This window comes from Nannobrachium achirus (assembly GCF_963921795.1).
Source record: "Nannobrachium achirus genome assembly, chromosome: 6".
In the NCBI taxonomy this organism is placed as follows: Eukaryota; Metazoa; Chordata; class Actinopteri; order Myctophiformes; family Myctophidae; genus Nannobrachium; species Nannobrachium achirus.
In genome coordinates, this window is record NC_137815.1 from 24,804,784 (window position 1) to 24,825,938 (window position 21,155).

Below are 21,155 nucleotides of genomic sequence, written 5' to 3' on the forward strand. Positions count from 1 at the left end.
GCGTTATTCTTTTTATTTTTCTTTCCTTTAATAATTGTTGTTTTTACAATTATTTCCTTCTGTTGAACATGTTTTGTATAATTTGTATAATATGTTTCGTTTGTGATAATGCTATATTGCTGTCTCCCTCTAACAACCTCCTCTCTTTCCATGTGTGAGTCTGAATGCGAACTGATAGGATAACTAGACGCCGGTGCTGGCCAATGTATGGGGGACTGACGTCATGACCAGCCAATGGGCGGCTGGCAGAGTGGGAGGCGGCCCTTTAAGAGGAACGCCAGGCTCAGTCTAGGTTGACGAGCAAGGAGCGCAGACGTGTGTGTGGAGCAGGCTGAGGGAAGTGACTCAGGTGGCCGGCTGTGATGAGCAGAGAGACAGGCACAGGCCGAGCCAGGCAGTAACTGAACTGAACCTTATTGAACTAAAGTGCTAGGACCGAGTAGCGCTTTACCTTACAAACCCAGCGGATTCCAGACGGTGATCCGGGTGTCAGCGGTACCAGGCAGGGTCCGGCCATCCAGAGACGAGCGAGAGGGTCCTGACGAGCCGAACCGGCTAACCGGCTAACGAGAGGGGTCGTTGTGACTACTGTGGTGTCGTGCGAACTATTCGCAGCGGCAGGCCACAAGCCTGCCTGCGTGTGAGTATCCAATCCTGTACACCACTGTCACTAAAGTCACTGGCCTAGAGTTGAGCTGTATAGTCGTCACGACAAGGATACTGGCGTATTCTTTGTATTCACAGAACGGTGGACTAAAGACGTAGATGACCAAAGATGAGCTGTGTGCCGCTGTGTGTGCCATCCCACCTGCTGTAGAAGTCACTATTCCCACCTGCTGTAGAAGTCACTATTCCCACCTGCTGAAACGATACTCTGCCTATTATTTCATATCTGCTTAGTATATAACATTTATTCGTCCTTAAATCTGCGCTCCTTGCATTATAATTAATTATCGTAATTATTATACTATTACGATTTGAGGCCTTAACGAGCCGGTACCATAAACTAAGTGCACTTTAATTGTCACCAAGAACGTTACGATAAGAGAAAGAAGGGGGGTTTGAATTAATGTTTTATTGTTGACAGTGCTCTTATTTTTAGTTTTTAGTTAGTTGGCGCCATAGGATTTTAGGGTTCCCTTTTATTTTATTATTGTGTTTTTGGCGTTATAGAGGCCGCTGTACCTTAGAAATAAAGATTGTCATACTTTTCTAAACTGTTGTCCGGGTCAGTCTCTCCTCATGGTTTATATTGCTCTGGTGTTCCGTAAACGAACTTGTGTGTCCTTAAAGGTTGTGCCTTTTGTGCACTTACTTTCCTCTTTAAACGAGGTGGCGTTGTCGGAAACTTATAATTATATAATCTGCTAATGGTAATACTTAATGATATACATCAAACCAAAAAGGTGTATTTACAATTATTTATTAGCGAATTCAGTAACAAGGTAATGACAAAGGTACCAGTTTAAACACTGGCGGTTAATGTGAGTTGGGCCACCCTTACATAATTGGCGTTAGTAGCGGCAGGATCGGACACAGAGCAATATAGAGGAGAGATTGAATAAGTGTGTAATTGTGAACTTGTTAATATGATGATGATGCCGGTGTATCCGGGCGCCCCGTGGCTGCCCACGTTTGGAGGTACAGAGGGTGAACTTAAGTACAGGGAATGGAAAGTACAGATTAAAGGGCTATTGGGGACGCAAGATGTTAATGAGGCTAAAAAGGTTGCCATTCTATTACAAACCTTGACTGATGAAGCTAGACGGCAAGTTAATGTGTTGGATGAGGGGGATCGAGATACTGTGGCCAAAATCTTTGCTCATCTAGATAACGTGTACAAGGAAACAATCCCTGTTGCAAAGGTACGCTCACAATTTTATAGTTGCGCACAGCGCCCTGGAGAGAGTGTCAGTGCCTTTATTCTGAGACTTAGAGAATTATTTTGTGGGTTGCGGCGTTATGATGCGATTACAGCCCCCTCCGAGGCCGTTCTGAAAGACCAGTTTCTTATGGGATTAACTGAGGGCCCACTTGGCCAAGCACTGAGAATATATGCTCGACGCCACCCTGACGAAGACTTCGCCGCGCTGCGACAGGAGGCCTTGACGTTGGACACGGAACATGGAGGTACGCCAGCTACTGAAATTGCTTGTCATGCTATTAACCCCGTAACTGTCCCTGTGCCACCACAGACCTCTGCGTGGAGAGATGAACTGAAGCGAGAAATAATGGAGGATGTCAAGACGCAGTTGCACGGTATGACGAAAGAGTTGATGAGTGAACTCCGACCGCTCATCCAAGCTGCCGCTCCTGCTGTGCGTTCCCAACCACCGCCGCCTGAGGCGCCTTATGTGCCACCTGCACGCCGGTACGCGCCACCTCAGAGACATGAATGGGATGGGGAGGGGAGGCCAATATGCAGACAATGCAAACGACCGGGACACATAGCTAGATGGTGCACTAATAATCAGCCGTCGTTAAACTAAAGGGCCCTGTTGCCGGAGCCCGTGCGACAGGGGTTATTTCCCCACCTATGGGAAGGAGGGCTAATGAGGCGTTTGTTGGGGAGTGTCAGGTTATGGGGGTACCGAGGGAGAGAGTTCCATTATGTGGCTTACCGGATGCAGGATTACAAGTTAGGTTAATGCAGCAGAGACACGATCGGGATATGCGGGCCCTTTTGGACAGAAAGAACAGCGAAATTGAGGCGTATAGAGCTAAGCAGCGGGACTCTGAGGAGCGCGTCCGCAAGCTAGAGGAGACAGTTCGAGGCCTACGGCGGGAAACCCAGGTCATTCGTGAGTGCAAAAATAAGCAGATCGGTGAGCTGAGGAAGGTGGCGGTTCAGAGCGCCAACTCGTTGAAGGAGGAGCAGGAGAAGTTTGAGCTGCAAAGGAGACACACAGAGAGCACCCAGGCTCTGCTGGAGGACACCAACCTCAGATGGGCCAAGATGGAGAGTGAGTATAACAGCCAGGCACAAGCAGCTGACCAGAAGGTGCGTGTTCTGGAGCTGCAGGTAAGGCAACAGGCGGTGGAGCTGGAGGGAGGTGGTGCTCTGCGTCAGAGGCTGAGCCAGGAGAAAGCCCAGCTGGAGATCACCATAACGGGCCTCAGCGCAGAGTTGCAAGAGGCCAACAGACGGAGCGTGTCCCCGATGAGAGAACACCAGCAGCTGTCTGAGGAACAGGAGATGGCCCTTCAGAAGCTCCAGGACGAACCCCAGTTGCAGGTCACCTGGGGGAACGAGGCTCAGGCTGTCCCATTGAGGCGGAGAAAGGGAGGATGCATTCAACCAAGACGACAGCCTAACTGGAAGAAGCTTTCAGGGAGGTATCAGGGCCCCGACGTTCTGCTGGAGTTAATTTGGGCAGCCGTCTGTGCGGTACAGCCCGGTTGAGTTAGTCGCAGGGACTGCTAACGATCAAGTAGGGGGGAGTGTGAGGGGGTGGAAAGCAGCGTTATTCTTTTTATTTTTCTTTCCTTTAATAATTGTTGTTTTTACAATTATTTCCTTCTGTTGAACATGTTTTGTATAATTTGTATAATATGTTTCGTTTGTGATAATGCTATATTGCTGTCTCCCTCTAACAACCTCCTCTCTTTCCATGTGTGAGTCTGAATGCGAACTGATAGGATAACTAGACGCCGGTGCTGGCCAATGTATGGGGGACTGACGTCATGACCAGCCAATGGGCGGCTGGCAGAGTGGGAGGCGGCCCTTTAAGAGGAACGCCAGGCTCAGTCTAGGTTGACGAGCAAGGAGCGCAGACGTGTGTGTGGAGCAGGCTGAGGGAAGTGACTCAGGTGGCCGGCTGTGATGAGCAGAGAGACAGGCACAGGCCGAGCCAGGCAGTAACTGAACTGAACCTTATTGAACTAAAGTGCTAGGACCGAGTAGCGCTTTACCTTACAAACCCAGCGGATTCCAGACGGTGATCCGGGTGTCAGCGGTACCAGGCAGGGTCCGGCCATCCAGAGACGAGCGAGAGGGTCCTGACGAGCCGAACCGGCTAACCGGCTAACGAGAGGGGTCGTTGTGACTACTGTGGTGTCGTGCGAACTATTCGCAGCGGCAGGCCACAAGCCTGCCTGCGTGTGAGTATCCAATCCTGTACACCACTGTCACTAAAGTCACTGGCCTAGAGTTGAGCTGTATAGTCGTCACGACAAGGATACTGGCGTATTCTTTGTATTCACAGAACGGTGGACTAAAGACGTAGATGACCAAAGATGAGCTGTGTGCCGCTGTGTGTGCCATCCCACCTGCTGTAGAAGTCACTATTCCCACCTGCTGTAGAAGTCACTATTCCCACCTGCTGAAACGATACTCTGCCTATTATTTCATATCTGCTTAGTATATAACATTTATTCGTCCTTAAATCTGCGCTCCTTGCATTATAATTAATTATCGTAATTATTATACTATTACGATTTGAGGCCTTAACGAGCCGGTACCATAAACTAAGTGCACTTTAATTGTCACCAAGAACGTTACGATAAGAGAAAGAAGGGGGGTTTGAATTAATGTTTTATTTTTGACAGTGCTCTTATTTTTAGTTTTTAGTTAGTTGGCGCCATAGGATTTTAGGGTTCCCTTTTATTTTATTATTGTGTTTTTGGCGTTATAGAGGCCGCTGTACCTTAGAAATAAAGATTGTCATACTTTTCTAAACTGTTGTCCGGGTCAGTCTCTCCTCATGGTTTATATTGCTCTGGTGTTCCGTAAACGAACTTGTGTGTCCTTAAAGGTTGTGCCTTTTGTGCACTTACTTTCCTCTTTAAACGAGGTGGCGTTGTCGGAAACTTATAATTATATAATCTGCTAATGGTAATACTTAATGATATACATCAAACCAAAAAGGTGTATTTACAATTATTTATTAGCGAATTCAGTAACAAGGTAATGACAAAGGTACCAGTTTAAACACTGGCGGTTAATGTGAGTTGGGCCACCCTTACACTAAACCATGGGTCTTCAACAGGGGGTCCGGTTCCTATCACACAATATCTTTGTGTGATAGGAACTTTTTTTTGTTTTGTTTTTACATTAACCACCTGAACCCAATAGCATCCCTATTCTGGTGGGTCCCAAAAATAGCCGATTTACAAGCTCACAACACGTCGCAGAGATTTGGTGAAGAGGGGTCATGTTAAATGTCTGAGAATACACATTAACATGAATCCTACACAACAATGATGACAGTGCTGTCAAACAAGTCTATGAAATCCATCAGAATGGATCCATGCCGGGATAACAGGTAAACAGTTAAGCTCAAAACATTGAGCGTGTCAGCGTGGAGTATTAGGCGGGAGGAGTAGGACGAAGACTCTACCTCTAGTTATCAACTGGCATAATACAAGTGATCTTGTAGATCGGTTATTTTCAGAATATTTATCTGTGGAACCGAGTCAAACTAAATGTAATGCCTACAATCCCAAGGGCTTGTAAGGGTGGGTCCCCAGTTCAAATGTGATTATTTGAGGGTCACAGCCTGAAAAGTTAGGGGACCATTGATATAGAGTGTAAACCTACAGGATTGAGTGGCCTTTGCAATGTGTGCCTTGAGTGAGAGCTGACTGTCCAAGACAATACCAAGGCTCTGAATGAATGAATGACTGTCCAGAACAACACCAAGGCTCTGAATGAATGAATGACTGTATAGGACAACACCAAGGCTCTTGGCTGTTGGAACCGAAGTCACCAGAGATAGAAACAGTGAGATCCCGCATGGGACAGGACTTACCTGGGAAGAATAGAAGCTCAATCTTGTCTGGGTTCAGCTTGAGGGGGCGAGAAGAAAACATCCACTGTGAGATGTCAGCAAGACATGCAGCGATGCGCTCTTCAACCTGAGTGGTAGAGGAGTGGAGAGAGAAAAACTGTTGAGTTACAATCAACTAATTGCAACCGTAGGTCGCATTTCATTTGCGACCGAAGGTCGCAGTTTACCATGAGAAATGTCACAGCTTGTCTCTGTGTGTCTGTCTGTGTGTGTACACATTTTTACAGTCTATGGGTTGGTTCCCTTGACACATCACTGTGACATCACAGGTGATATCACAGGTGACATCACATATGTAAAAGTCCATATATGAGTATTCCCCAGAAATCCCTTTTATGCCCATATACTGTATGAAGATCCCTGATGTCATCGATATATATCACTGGCCAGATATATGAAGTGAAATATACTCCAATATAATTGCGTCCTTGATTTTTTGGCTATTATTTGGCTAAGATTAAATAAAAATGTCTCCAATTGGAATCCACTCATTCTATTTAAATAAAATATAATGATTCTGAGAATGATACCTGAATGTAACTCAATTCTATTGAGTAGCTTTTAAGGCTGAAATCATTCAGAGCATTTTTATCCTGTTTTCCCTTGTATTACCCCCTCTAGTGGACAGTTTCGTCATCTCCGGTCACTAGAGGGGGAAATTCAGGAAATACAAGGATAAAAATGCTTTTTATTAAACAATCCGGGAGCGGCATGTAATTATCATTGAACAGCATAATTTCTGAGCGAAATGAGACCTGGGTAAGAACTTTATTTTTGAAATTTGACGTTTGTAGCTCAAACCGTTGCGCTATGAATACCCCACTGGACGCAAGGTTGAGGGGGAAACATGACGGTCATGTATATGACCGTCATAGTTGCCACCAAGCCACTTCTGCGGATCCTCCTCGCCACCATGAAACCACCACTGCGGACCCAAGCCACCTCTGGGGTTTGCCGCTCTGACATCACGCTTTGACATCACTGTGATGTCATGGGAACCACTCTAACAGAATCCCTTTTATGCCCATATATGGAGATCCCTGATGTCATCAATATTAGATAGATAGATAGATAGATAGATACCTTTATTATCCCAAGGGGGAAATTCAGCAAATTTATTATCCCAAGGGGGAAATCCCAAGGGGGAAATTCAGCAAATTCAGTAAGCCCATATCTAACAGGACTTCATATGGGAATGCCCATAAATGGAGGAAGACAGCCAATATCTGTATGGCTGGTTCAGACAGGGATCTCCATGTATGGGCATAAAAGGGATTGTATGTATGATGTCAGATGTGATAGACGTCATAGGATTTTCATATAACGAATAACTGAGTAAGCATGTTTGGGCTCTCACAGCATATCTCCATATACAGATAGGTACCAGAGGTCTCCATATAATGGTTAACTGGCCAGACGGCCAAGACATGGCGCGACTTTAGGGCGAGGTCGCTTGTCGCCCTGAGGCGTCTTACTAATATATAGTAATATAACTGACCCACAAGAGAAACTAGATGTTTTGCCCGGCCGGGACCCAAACTAGTAAAAACAGCAGATCTACTGTACAAGATCACAGTGGGCTTGTAGATCAGCTAGTTTCACTGCTTCTTAAACATTTGTTTTCCAATTTATGGAATTTCATAGATTTTTATTTTATTTATTCATGATTTAGTTTTTGAAGCGGTGAAAACCGCTTCCTATGAGTGGCTTTGTGTGTATCACGCCCATATATGGTCATTTTAGTCCAGAATGAACAGGCTTTTTCAAAAACAGAATGTCCGTTTAATTACCATATATGGTGATCTCAGTCCAGAATGAACAGGGTTTTTCAAAAACACAATGTATGTCACCTCATGTCCATATATGGTCACTCCAGGCCAGAATGAACAGGTTTTTCCTGTCCCGTACGTGCAAAATATCAGTCCAGAATGAATAGGCTTTTTCAAAAAGCAAAATGTGTGTCCCATGTCCATATATGGTCATTTCAGTTCAGAATGAATAGGCTTTATCTGTCCTGTACGTCCAGAATATGTGTGCGGTGTCCCTCCCGGTCAGATGAATGGATACTTTGAGGATTGGTCAAGCTTCACATGATAATTTGGCCTTCAGGTTTTGTACATGCAATAGGTCTCACCTATTGCAGCAATGACAAATAGCCGCATAAGAGCAAAAGCAAAGGCACAATAAGAATATACAGATGCTAACAGAATGGTAAAAAGGAGCATTAAGGCAGACAAGAGTAAATACATTGAAAATCTAGCAGAAGTTGAAAAATGTAGTAGGCCACAAAGATAACAGAAACTGAAATAATTATAGAGGGATGCAGTTGACAAACAACTAAGAGACCAGCAAGCAGGACTTTTTATATATATTTTTTAAACCCTATTATACCGGCTGTCATATCGGCTCTCCAGACAATTCTATACTAAGATTCACGCTTCACTTCGAACCGAGGTTTGATTTTTGAAGCGGTGAAAACCGCTTCCAATGAATGGCTTTGTGTGTATCACGCCCATATATGGTCATTTCAGTCCAGAATGAACAGGCTTTTTCAAAAACAGAATGTCCGTTTAATTACCATATATGGTGATCTCAGTCCAGAATGAACAGGGTTTTTCAAAAACACAAAGTATGTTACCTTATGTCCATATATGGTCACTCCAGGCCAGAATGAACAGGTTTTTCCTGTCCCACAGAATGTCCGTTTAATTACCATATATGGTGATCTCAGTCCAGAATGAACAGGGTTTTTCAAAAACACAAAGTATGTTACCTTATGTCCATATATGGTCACTCCAGGCCAGAACGAACAGGTTTTTCCTGTCCCGTACGTGTAAAATATCAGTCCAGAATGAATAGGCTTTTTCAAAAAGCAAAATGTCGATGTCCCTCCCGGTTAGATGAATGGATACTTTGAGGATTGGTCAAGCTTCACATGATAATTTGGCCTTCAGGGTTTAAAAAATGTAGTAAGCCACAAATACATTCAGAATAGAGGTTTTATCTGTCCACCGCTTCACTTCGAACCGAGGTTTGATTTTTTAATCATGAATGATTTGACTTTTTTTGGGAGTGTTTTTTGAAAATGTTTTATAACAAAATGTAGAAAACTAAAAATAAAGAGACCCACAAATGGGTCCCGACCCAGTGCTTGGGAAGTGGTGCACTACAGTAATGATATATAGTTCATGACCAGAGTGGGCGGTCCTGTGGCTGTGGCTATACATGGGCACATTTCCCTTTTCTTCTCTTTCAGACCTTCCTGTTCTAAGTCGTTCAAGTAACCTCTTAAGTCCATACATCATACATCAGCCATGTACTGTGTACATATAGTACACGTAATGTATCAATAATGATCATATTATTTTAAAAAAGTATATTAAAAAAGACTTTACGTATCAATGATACGTAAAGTCCCCCCAACGTGGGTAGCCCTATCAGAGCCACATTGACTTTCAATACAGATAAATATTTAAATATTTAACTTTTGTAAATATATATGTTTTATTTTATCTTTTTAATTGTGATTGTCCAAGGGTTCTCAAAGTTAGGTCTACCACCATAAGGAACCTCAGGGTTCCTTGTGGTCTGTAACTCAGAGTGTACAGTGGGTCCATTTGGTTCCATTTGTACACTCTCACTCTCAGAGTAATGTGGGGAGGGGTCCTTGATTTGAGAACCAGATTAGCTCCAAACAGACAGAGCCACAATGTAAAAAAAAAAAAAAAAAAAAAAAGAAAAACAATCACACCGGTGAGAAGTGAGCGGTGCTCACTTCACATAGGAGCGATTAGCGTCGCTCAAAAAAAGGCTGCGTTGTGAGAGATGTTCCTCTCAAAGCTGGTTGTCCTTCCTCCCCTTGCTTCACTAGCCACTGTCGTTCCCCGGCACCATTGTAATGCCCGGGGTTCCAAAGCCATCATTAGCCTGTGGTTCTCAACCGTTCTCAACCTGTTCTCTCTTGGGTTTATGGGACCTTTTCAGGGCAGAACTCCCCTCTCTCTATAGTGCAACCTATTCCTTATCGCTGTTGCTTCTCCTCTTTTTCTCCTCCTCGTTGGCGAGGAGAACCATCAGTCTCCTGAAGATGGTGACAAAGTCGAGGAACAGCTCCACGCAGTGCCAGACGTAGTCCCTGTCCCCGCACTCGGCCTTCTCGATGATGAGCTGCGTGTCGAAGAGCACGAGGCCGCACCCGACCAGCAGGCCGAGGACGGTCTGCGCCCTGAACAGCACCATCGAGCCAAGGAAGGCGTTGCTCAGGGACATGAGCGCCAGCAGGCAGAGGCCGGACAGCAGGGTGCCTCCCAGGTACAGGTAGCTGCGGCGCTCCGCGTAGAGAGCGCTGAGGGTGAAGCAGGCGAACATGGCGGCGCTGCCCAGGAACGACGTCACCACGATGGCCGGGTTGACGGCCACCACGTAGTCCAGGGTGGGGCCCAGGCCCAGGCCCACGAAGAAGGCGAAGGCCGAGAGGACGGCCAGCCTCTTGCGCTCCGTCTTGCCGTTGTGCGGCGTGGTGGCCAGCCAAAGCATGGTGACCAGGGAGGCCAGCAGGGAGAGCAGCCCGCCCTGGAAGAGGCGAGCGACCACGTGCACGTAGGAGCCGGCCGCGGCCGCCAGCATGCACAGCGCAAGGCTGGAGTAGACCTTCTTCAGGTGCACCTGGGTGGAGGCGGGGATCTGGGTGAACTTGAAGAGGGCCCCCAAGTCCAGCTTGCGATCGAACATGTTGGCGCCAGGGCTGGCACCGGAGGGGAACTGAGATCTGTTCATTCTGTACGTTTGAACCTCGGCTGAAACTAAATGCTATTGAACCTGCTCCTCTCACACCTCTTAGTGTTTCAAATTAATAAGAATTAGACTTCTTATTCCTGTTGACTATCCGCTTGCAGAAATTAAGTTATCCTTATCCTCTCTGGACTCCCAATCAATTAGCTTATTGTAGAAAACACATAAACTGAACAACTGGCGAGAGTAATGTCCTTATAAACACATCATGTGATGATGTCATAATGACGCTCCTTTAGAATATTCTCTGATTGGACGGCTACTGCTCGATTGGTCCACTGAAAATGAGAGGTAATCAACCACAGTCAAATGGGGTTGAACCATGGGTTGAACCAGTGCCAACTTTCTCCTTGTGCACAAGTAGGCCATACATGGGCTACTTGTGCACCAGCAGAGCGCGCCACAAGGTGTGCCCTACTGGCCTCAGACATTACCAGGAATGCTCTTACAGTAACTCTGCTGACATCACCAGTGGCATCACCAGGAATGCTGGTCCCTTGGCTGTTAATGATGTTGCCATAGGACGGACGGACGGACGGATATACATACAATACCATACATACAATACCATACATTCATTCATTCATTCATTCCCAGCACATTCAGGACTACGGCCTTCAAAAAAGGGAGACACCGACATACATAGCCTACCAGTACATACATACCCTGCGGATTACAGTACTTGAGCGCTCTGCTTGCCCAAAGAAACTAGAAAGATGCAATTGGACATTGCAAGTGTGGTCCCCTTTCAGGTCAATGGGGAGAATTAATTCACAAATATTTTAATGACCATATATAGAGATCTCTGTGTCAGTCCATGTCCCTTTCATGGCCATATATGGAAATCCCTGATGTCATCAACATTAAGCCCATATCTTGAAATGCCCATATATGGACATATTGTATACTGTGTTATTCTCATGTGGTATATATGTCATAGTATATTAGAGAAACAGCACATTCGAGACGCGGAGCACTCGTGGTGCGGCACGGGGCGGAGCAAGCGGTCGCCATAACAACGTACTCCAGGCGGTGCGCCGCTCTATTGTCCACGACACTGCGAGCGGCTACCGAAGCCCCCCTGTATCCACGAAGCCCAAACGAGTTACGAGGCCCCCCTGGGTCCACGAAGCCCCAAGCGGCGCGAAGGCCAGCGGACCTTGGTCCTGCTCTTCGCCCCCGAGCGCCGCAGGCGCGAGTGGCCGCGAAGAGCGGGCCAGGGCCGCGCGGCCGGCGGAGCGCCGCGCGAGTTACGAAGCCGTGGTGAATGCAATCGTTATATTTATGCCCAGGCCGTAAGGCCTGGGCAAGCGCACGTTAAACGCCCTGTCCAAGTGACTACAATGGAGCTAATGGCTAGGCTAGGCTAGGCTAGGCTAGGCTAGGCTAGGCTAGTAAATAAAGAGTAAACACTTCCGGTCTGCGGCGAGTTCAAAGCGTGACGTAACTCTCTTATCCAGTGGCTGACGTCGCCATCTGGTGGTGATTAGTGTGTGGTGAACGTCAAAACGAGTGCTCCTTGACAACTTTTACTGGTTTCTTGAACATACTGTAACATATATATGGACATAAACATGTAATGTGGTGGTTTCCATGGTATCTTTTCTATATTTTTTCACTATATGGTATCTTGACAACTATGATGGTCATGTGATGTGAGTCATGTGACTCATTATCCTATATAAGGAAGTTAGTGATTGATGATTACTACTTGATGAAGGCCAGCTGATGGCCGAAACATCGTCACATTAAATGTTTTAATAAACATTGTGGAGCATTATTTATCCTATATATGGACATACTCATGTGGTCTATGATGTCAGACATGATGATGTCAGACATCAAATCCATCCGCACGCGTGTCCCGATGAAGCTGGCCATGTTGACATGGCCCAAGTGCGCGCCACCCAAACTGTGGGAGGAATTCCGCAGCAAAACAAAGTTCTTTTGGAAGATGGAATAAAGTCAGACAAGTAAACTACTATTGTCTGGTTGGCCCTGTATGACCATGTATTTATTATGCAAGTACATAGTGGAGTTAATTTAAGTTTCTCATTTAAAATCAATTTTCGATAAATTAAACCATTAACTGCCTTAATGGAATCATATATATAAAAATGTGCACAGTTAAGCAGTGTTTCCTTAATTTGGACTAACTAGCCCTTACCCGTTCAAAGATATGAGCTCCAAAATGATGTGCAGTGTGTGGGTTATGGGATGTGCACTGTGCATACAGTATATGAGGGATGGAAAGTAACTTTAACTGGTGCTTGCATGATAATATGTAGGAGCATCAATGTAAGAAATACCTGTTTCGTTTAATGGCTACCCCCCCCCCCCCCCCCCCCCCCAGCCCGCCCGCCCACCCGCCTGTGCACACACCCGCCTGCGCACACACACACACACACACACACACACACACACACACACACACACACACACACACACACACACACACACACACACACACACACAGAGCTGGTTAAACATGTTGCCTCATGCTAGATGCAGAATAGATTAGCCTCAAGCTAGATGCAGAATAGATAGTAGATACACCATAAAAATGCTAATATACAGCATATGATTTGTGAAAGTGACAAACGGGCTTCACAGTTATGTTAGGTGTGTTCATATGCTAATTGTGATGCGATTTCAGATCAATTGCTCCAGCCACTGAGGAGAAACGCTGTTTCAGACACTCAGACAGACATTCGCAAAATTATAGTATAGATAATAGTGGACTAGCTTAGTCAGTTACATACTGTAAATACATACTGTTTAAACCAGTGAAGTTGCATACGATACATCCATATCAGGGGCCCTTTTGATACAAAAACCCACGGGAAAAAATTAACACACAGAGTGCCTTTGATTAAACAATGATTTAATCGCGGAGTGCCACAGTATTTTATAGATTTTTCATTATTTCTGAGGATCAGAGTAATAGTAATCTGAGTATTTCCGGAATTTCCGAGTAATAGTATTTTCTTTCATTCAGAACAGAAAAATGACAATCACGGCCATCAGTGCTTTTGTAACGGCCGGTAGAGAAGAGCTCGTCTTAAACATGAACGTGATCTGGAGTTAGATTACGAGATAACTCCACTTTTGTGAATCTCATAACACTGACCGGATTTCCTGATCACATTATCTCCTATTGCATTCTGGGAATTGGAGTGTTTCTCTTCAACCGCGGCTGCCCCATACAGTAAAGTACAGTTTAATATAAACCCTTATCAGACGCGTCGTCAGCACTCAGAGACATCAAAAGAGCTTGGCGTGTGCACGCATTGTCAGCACCCACTGTGTTAATACCATAATGCAGGGTTCCCCAATAGGCGGCCCGCGGGCCATTTGCGGCCCGTGGGGGGCTACTGTCACCCACACCAACCCCAGTAATAATGGTGGTATAAGAGCAGCAAAAACACTATATATATGTATATGTATATATGTATATCGTCGTTGTCGGGTGGAAATCTCATATCTCCAAATTTGTACGTTATTTTGCAAATCATACAAGGCCGTCTCACAAAAGTAGTGAAAACAGCAGATCTACAAGCACACAACACCTCGCGGTGCGAGGCGTTGTGTGCTTGTAGATCGGCTGTTTTCACTAGTTTAAATAATTTTTAAAATGATAAATTCAAAACAAACGGTTTTGGACGTACAAGATTTTCACCCGACAACGACGAAAACTGTCGCTGGAGTAGTGGGAACGCCACGGTCGCCCCCTGCAATGTTGTGGCCCTCGGCTTGGTACCCTAGACATAACTCGGCCCTTGGGGAAAACTAATTGGGGAACCCTGCCATAATGTATACATAGTATGTCAAAGTAAAATGATATCACAAATTCACAATGTACAAATACAAAATGTACTTGAGTGAGAGTACAAGAGTAGGGGAGTGACATGCAGCAAAATGGAACGGTCCAAACGGTCATTAGAAGGGTGCATAAACATTATGCACAGCAACTATAAACATCTCTTCTCTATGTGATTGTTGGTCAGTTAACACGGAGAAGCTGTCAGAACCTTCCCTATAAAACATCCAGGACTCTTCTCCCTTCTGGCTCCCAAACTGTAATGAACTCCCCATTGAAGTTAGAACTGCAGATCCACTCCCAAATGATGTTACGACGCATCTAGAGACTCGCCTTTTCAGACTCCACATTAGCCCGTATCATTTACTGTAGCCTTGCAAAGGTTAAACGGTAAGTTAGATAGCATGTAGACAGATTCCAGGTCGTGGTAGACCTGGCATCCTATAGTTTGTACAGTTTCAATGTACAGATTTTTTATTTCGTTATTTTATACTGCTTAGACTGATGATGATGATTTATGGTTCTTGGTTTACCTAATATCCTAGATCAGTGGTTCAGGACCCCCAGGGGGGTCCCCAAATCATTTAGGGGGGGGGGGGGGGGGGGGGGGGGGGGTCCCCAGATTAACTTAATGTGCAACATTGTTTTCTCACTCAACAGTAAACAAACCAACATAAAGTTTATGTTTATAGAGGGTATCTGCACATTTCTAAAGTGACAATTTAAGGACCTTTTAATACCTCTAAATGACAAATCAAACATTGGCCAAATTGTCAAATATTAAAGGGAGACATTGTGAAAATATCCTCACAAGCATGTAGATCTGCTATTTTCACAATAGAACTCTTCGTGCTCGTCAGGGTGAGGGTCTCCAGTTCAAATATGATTATTTTGGGGGTCGTGGCCTGAAAAGGTTGAGAACCGCTGTCCTAGATGACTATTTCTATGTATCCTGGTTCACTGGGTTTTTTTTTCTCACAGAGAGTCTGTCGCTGCCTTTGAACGGCACAGGTGTAACTCGTCGTTATGCCCACTTTGGACAATCTCTTAAACGCCGTCTTGCTGGCTCCGCCGCGATGCAGCACACTGTTAACGTAGTAAGAGAAAGCAGACAATCTGCTCTCTCTCCCGCGGAGAGCGATGGCCGCGGCCGCGCAGGCAGTGTGCGGAGACTGATGCTTGGTGATGGTGGAGAAGATGGAGGAGATGAACGGAGCCAGACGCCTCAGGTCATTGTCCAGGGCAGCGAATGAAAACGTCTTCAATGGATTGGGGGAACACCGCCTCAGCACAAAACTCTGCTTTTGGTCACAGAGAACGCGGCACTCTCCTTCAACGATGTCCAGGACCCCGGGTTTCAGTTCCTCCACGAGAGCCCTGTGCATAGGAGTGTAATGATATAGTAACCGAAATAATCGATTTTAATCAGCAATGATCTACTATTTCATTTTGCAAAAGGAAATATAGTACCGTTTGGCTTTGTATCGTATCGTTTTACAATGCAAATAATCGGTATCGAAATCGTTTTGCAATGCAATTAAGTATTTGTGCCTTGTATTTAGCAATTTTAAGGGGGAAATTTATAAAAAAAAAAGGGGTCTAATTACTTTTCCATTCCATATAGCTACTCTTGGTCTATCGATACTAAATGTGTGTAATCTCTGTGTTCATGTCAAGGTGTGGGTTTGTCCATATGTGTTGTAATATAATGTCCATTTGCTAAAGAATCACAGTGTTTACTTATTTATATCCATAATAAGATTTTTCCCTTTAAAAACCTGCTCTATTGACACATTTCACACAGATTTAATGTCTTTGCTAAATAGTTACTATATCGATTTTAAATCATTGAATCGAATCGTATCGTATCGCCATGAATGAACCAATATCGTCCATGTATCATATCACCAACCATGTATCGTATCGTGATGCGTATCGTATCGTTGTTCAAATGTACCGTTACACCCCTACCTGTGCAGCACAATCTGCTTGGCCGCCGTCTTCCAGTTGGCCTTGGCCAGATGTTCAATGATTCCCGCCATGTCGGGATGACACGGCAGCCTCACTCTTTTGCTGGCGTACTGGACAAACACCTGGGTCGAGTAGGGATGGGACGGTATGAACATTTCATATCACGATTATTGTGACCAAAGAAATCGTGATTTACTATATTATCGCGTTGATAAAAATATCCCCAACATCCATTACTCTGGGGCGGAACATTTGCCAAAAAATAGCAGATCTACAAGCTCACAGATCGGCTTTTCTTTGGCAAAGAGATTTGGTAGAAAGTGAAAAAAAGACTGTATCAAGTACGTATATTATAAGTACGTTTTACCAATAGAGGGTTTAAGTGGTACCGGATATGCAGCTCGGCAAATAAAAGGTGCATTGATCCCAGTGCATGACAGAGGACGATATCACGATAAATTAAATCTCCACTAAACGATTATTGTGAGTGTTTTTTTATCACGATAAATAATATCGCTTATCGTCCCATCCCTAGGGTCAAGTACAGAAGAATACTCAGCATCTTACAACGCAGAGAACTTCCTTTTTAACCACTTAAAACATATTATTTGTTGTTTGTACATCAATAGCGTAAATATAGTCTCTAAAAGCCCACAGCACATTTCAATGTCGCACACTGTGAGCTTATAAATCTGCTCACTGGATGCTCAGAGAGTAGACCATGCTTCTTAACATCTTAACGTCTTTTGGAATAAATCAGTCACTCATTTCACATAGAAGTCTTGCATGCTGCCTTGATTGCTTAGATAATTTGAACACTAAAGATCATAATAATCAAGGTTGTACATTAACAATATACAGCTAAGTAATAAACAAGTACCTCTGTAGTGCTACTTCTGAATGGGATGTGCTTGGCTGTGGTCGCTGCCTTGTCTGAGAGAAGCTATGAGAGGGTCAAGGACAGAAGATCATTAAGCATTGTTCCATACAGACTACTTCCCTTTTAAACACTTCAAACATAGTATTATTTATTGTATGTACATCAATAGCGTCTTCAAGCTCACAGTGCATTGCAACATGGCACATTGTGAGCTTGTAGATCTGCTCACTGAGCATTCAGTGAGCATAAGCAGATCATTGAATCTTCACCTAATTACACCAAATGTTTGTCTCTCTCAGGGGTTGACACTAACGGTTGCACGACTGCCCGTGGTGAGTAAATAAAGTGTTCGGGCAAGTGGAGTTTGGTTTCAGGTTGCCCTACGGGCAAGTGCATTCTGTCTTCATTAAAGGACAACTTTGTTTTTTGTTATAGGGTTCATATTTTGGATAGTCATTAGAGAAAAGACGAGAGTTAAAATGTTTTCATTTACTTCTTTCTATCGTTTTAGTGATTGTAACTATTTTGATTTGCATGCAAGCATCTGTAGAGGCGTCCCTCTCCATCCCTCTCCGATCAGGAAGAACGGACTCCTTCACCAGAGTAAATGATGTTGTTATGTTGAGGCAAGCTACTTCCTGAGAAGACACCAAGACGCGCTGTGATTGGCCGGCAGTGTATGCGCCGCGCTGTGATTGGCTGGTAGTGTATGATCTGGGAGACACATATAAGGAATAATGCAGATGACGTAATGTTGCCGGGAAATGCAACCCCCCTCACGGCCACACGGCTCAGTAGAAAACATAATAAGAAAAGGCTTTTGGGGCTGAAATTAACGGAGTGGGTGTTCTAAAACTTTAGCGATTTAATAGTTAGGACAATGTTAAGATTAGTTTTATTAAAAAAGTTACATAGTATAGCTTTAATGTAAGGCTAACACTAAGGTAACATACCTCTGTAGCAATGCTGCCAAATGGAGTTTGGGTGGCTGCCTCGGTGGTCTTCTGTGAACTGGCAACGGAGCAGCTCTTTTTGGATGGCTGGGGGCTTTCAGAAGGGCTGTCCTCCCTCCTCCTCTTCTCTGTGTTCTCACCAGCAGGGGGAGCTTCACGGTTGTGCACAGACTGCCACGCTTTTAATGTTGCCAAAGCCTGCTCCACCTTGATTGATTGATTAAAGATTTTATTAGAAGTGTGCATAGGAACATGACAGCACAGTTCACTGGTACAAGGTCAACTAAAAGGAATCCTTTTGTTAAACTCATATAACATTGAATGACAGACTATAACGGAAGAAAATCACATGTATCCCCAGTGATGTAGACCAAGGTCAAAGGGGTTTCGGGTCTCGCAACATCATACCCCTCACTCTAGTGACCCAGCCGGGGTTGATCAAGTCCCGACTTTATGTCCCAGTGGCTACCCGCGAATCAGTCTCTGATGGGTAATTTTGAATGTGTGAGCTGAACATGAGTTACATTCTCTCTCTCTGTTAAATAAATTAATTAAGTTAAATAAGTATGGATATATATAAATCCAATATCCATAACCAAAATAAGAGACAGAGACCAAAGGACGTATATCTTAGATTGCTGTATTTTAAGAGAGCAGACAAGGAAGACAGACAGTGAGCATACCATCCTAGTGGCAGCTTTCTAAATCTCTCTCTCCTCCAAGATGGAAGAGAACATGTATATAAAGAGTACAGTTATAACAGTATAAGTCGTGGGACTCATTGATTGGTTCCCAGATCATAACAAGGAAGACAAGGAAGACAGTGACACGTAGTGTTGGTAACTTTCCACTAGTGACATACAGTATAAACCAAAACATGATTTCGTAGTCAGGGCAACCAAAGTTACTATGACCTGTAATCTATTAGCCTGAACCTACAGTATCCGACCAAAATGTGGTCTCTATACTGTAAGTTCAGTTCATAATATAACTTATATGGTCATATGAGCTTCATACACAAATCACAGAATTATGTATCATAATTCTGCTTATCACTCTCCCTTCCATTTTTGTACATACAGTATGAGGTTCAAATGACTCCAACTCTGGTACCATGACTACGGGATCATGTTGTGGGTTCCCTCTCAAAACATCATGAAAACAGTTGTCTGATGAAAAGGATATTCTTGGTGAGACAAGGCCCGTCTTGTCTCACTCTCCACTCTTCTACAACAACACGCCATGCCAGGTCACCAGTCGACCTGGCTACTAAAAAGAGATCCTAGTAAGCTTTACGGCTTATTTACACAGGAACCGCTCCTGCTCTCACCAGGTCCAGGACCTGAGCGTAGCACCAGACTCCCAGTACCAAACATTTCATTCAGGAGCAGTGGGTTCCGAACTGGCCCTCCTAAAGGCCTCACCTTGGGTTTGTTGGGCCTCTTCCTCACAGAAGAGAAATATAACACAGTACTATGCAGAAAATATAAGTAAAACTGTTGTAAAACACGATGGTATTCGTATAACAAATTGTATTCACATAATTACAATACCTTTCCCAGTGTGTGGTAGCATTGTTGACATATGCGGGCCGACAGATCAGGCTGGTCCACCAAGGACACCCCCACGCCTGCAAACCTCTCCCACAGAGGTTTGATCTTGTTCTTTTTGCCTCCAAAACAGAGAATAATAATAATAATAATAATAAACTTAATTTGTAGCACCTTCACGACATCAAAGGGGTTCCGAAAGGAGCTAGTGCTTTACAGAGCAGAAGAAGGCTACACATGATTACAATAAAGCAGAAAAGTAAAAACATAAACCAACATTAAAAACATTTCACACACTTCATTGACTTCAATAAGGACTCTTACCTCCAAACAGAGAACGCATGCCCTGCAACTTCCCTGCGTCATTCAATAAACTCACCCTACACAGCCGGCAGGTCTTCTGTACTGCTGTAGGCCTATCTGTCTGAGTTTTAACAATAGGTTTTACTACAGTATGTGACATATCATCACAGTGTTCAGTTTTAACAACAGGTTTAACTGTATCTGACATATCAGAGTGTTCATTTTTAACAAACACAATTACAATAGGTTTTAGGCCTACTACTGTATTTGACATGTTTCGTTTGAACAATTAGGCAGCTTTAACTCAAGTCTAGAGTCTGGAACCAGCCAGCGTTACTTGTTTGTCAACAGAGAAAAGCATGGATGACGTTGACGTAGCTATCCCTTGCCCTACTGATTCGTTGGAACAACATCCAATAGAGCATCGCAGTTGAAGCCCCACCCCGTCCTCACTCTGGTGTTGGAAGCGTTTTCTCCATTCATTTCTTGCATAGACATTTCATAAAGTATTTATTTAAACGTTTTTAAGCCTTGGACAAAGCCACCTCGGCTGGAGAGGAATCATGACAATATTCACATTTTTTTGAATACAAAGATTAATTCGAAAGCTGAAAAAAAGGGCAGGGTACAAGACTGTGTACATCATTATTTTTAAAATTGCGGAAACTACACTCCCAGAATGCATAGCGAATGTTGTTGTTGTTGTTTCCTGAAATACAGCCCTTAAATCACGCTCAGTTTAGTTATCCAGGCCAGCATATGGCCTGAAATGTAGTGATTATCATCTCTGTGGACTCTCTTATCGTCATCTTTAACACAGTGCATCATATTTGTAAAAGAAAGTATTCGCTCACGGAGTTTTGTTGATGTGCAATAATCTGCCGGGCAGACAGGGGGCAGTAAGCTACTTCCGCGGTAACCGCAAGATATGTGAAAGAAGAAGAAGCTAGACCAATCACAGACGTCGTTTTTATGTTTAGCAGTATGGGAAATGCAGTTCTTCTCCGTGCGATCTTGATTAAAACGTGTTTTTGCTAAAACTAGAGTGATTGCATACATACTCGGGAGTTCTACAGGCGCATATGGAACCATTTTACA

At 44.2% G+C, this 21,155-nt stretch overlaps 2 protein-coding genes across 2 annotated transcripts; both read right to left on the reverse strand.

Annotated features, from left to right (window-relative positions):
- Nucleotides 1–9,803: 9,803 nt before the first annotated feature.
- Nucleotides 9,804–10,565, reverse strand: LOC308286931 (putative Bax inhibitor 1; the record flags this gene model as incomplete). Its single annotated transcript, XM_080728053.1, has 1 exon — nt 9,804–10,565. The coding sequence occupies one exon, from the start codon at nt 10,563–10,565 to the stop codon at nt 9,804–9,806; it is 762 nt and encodes a 253-aa protein (XP_080584179.1).
- A 4,613-nt stretch (nt 10,566–15,178) lies between these two features.
- LOC308286932 (uncharacterized protein) lies at nt 15,179–20,097 on the reverse strand (the record flags this gene model as incomplete). Its single annotated transcript, XM_080728054.1, has 6 exons — nt 15,179–15,777; nt 16,372–16,493; nt 17,252–17,314; nt 18,205–18,411; nt 19,758–19,876; nt 20,079–20,097. The coding sequence occupies 6 exons, from the start codon at nt 20,095–20,097 to the stop codon at nt 15,330–15,332; spliced, it is 978 nt and encodes a 325-aa protein (XP_080584180.1). The 3' UTR covers nt 15,179–15,329.
- Between the last annotated feature and the right edge of the window lie 1,058 nt (nt 20,098–21,155).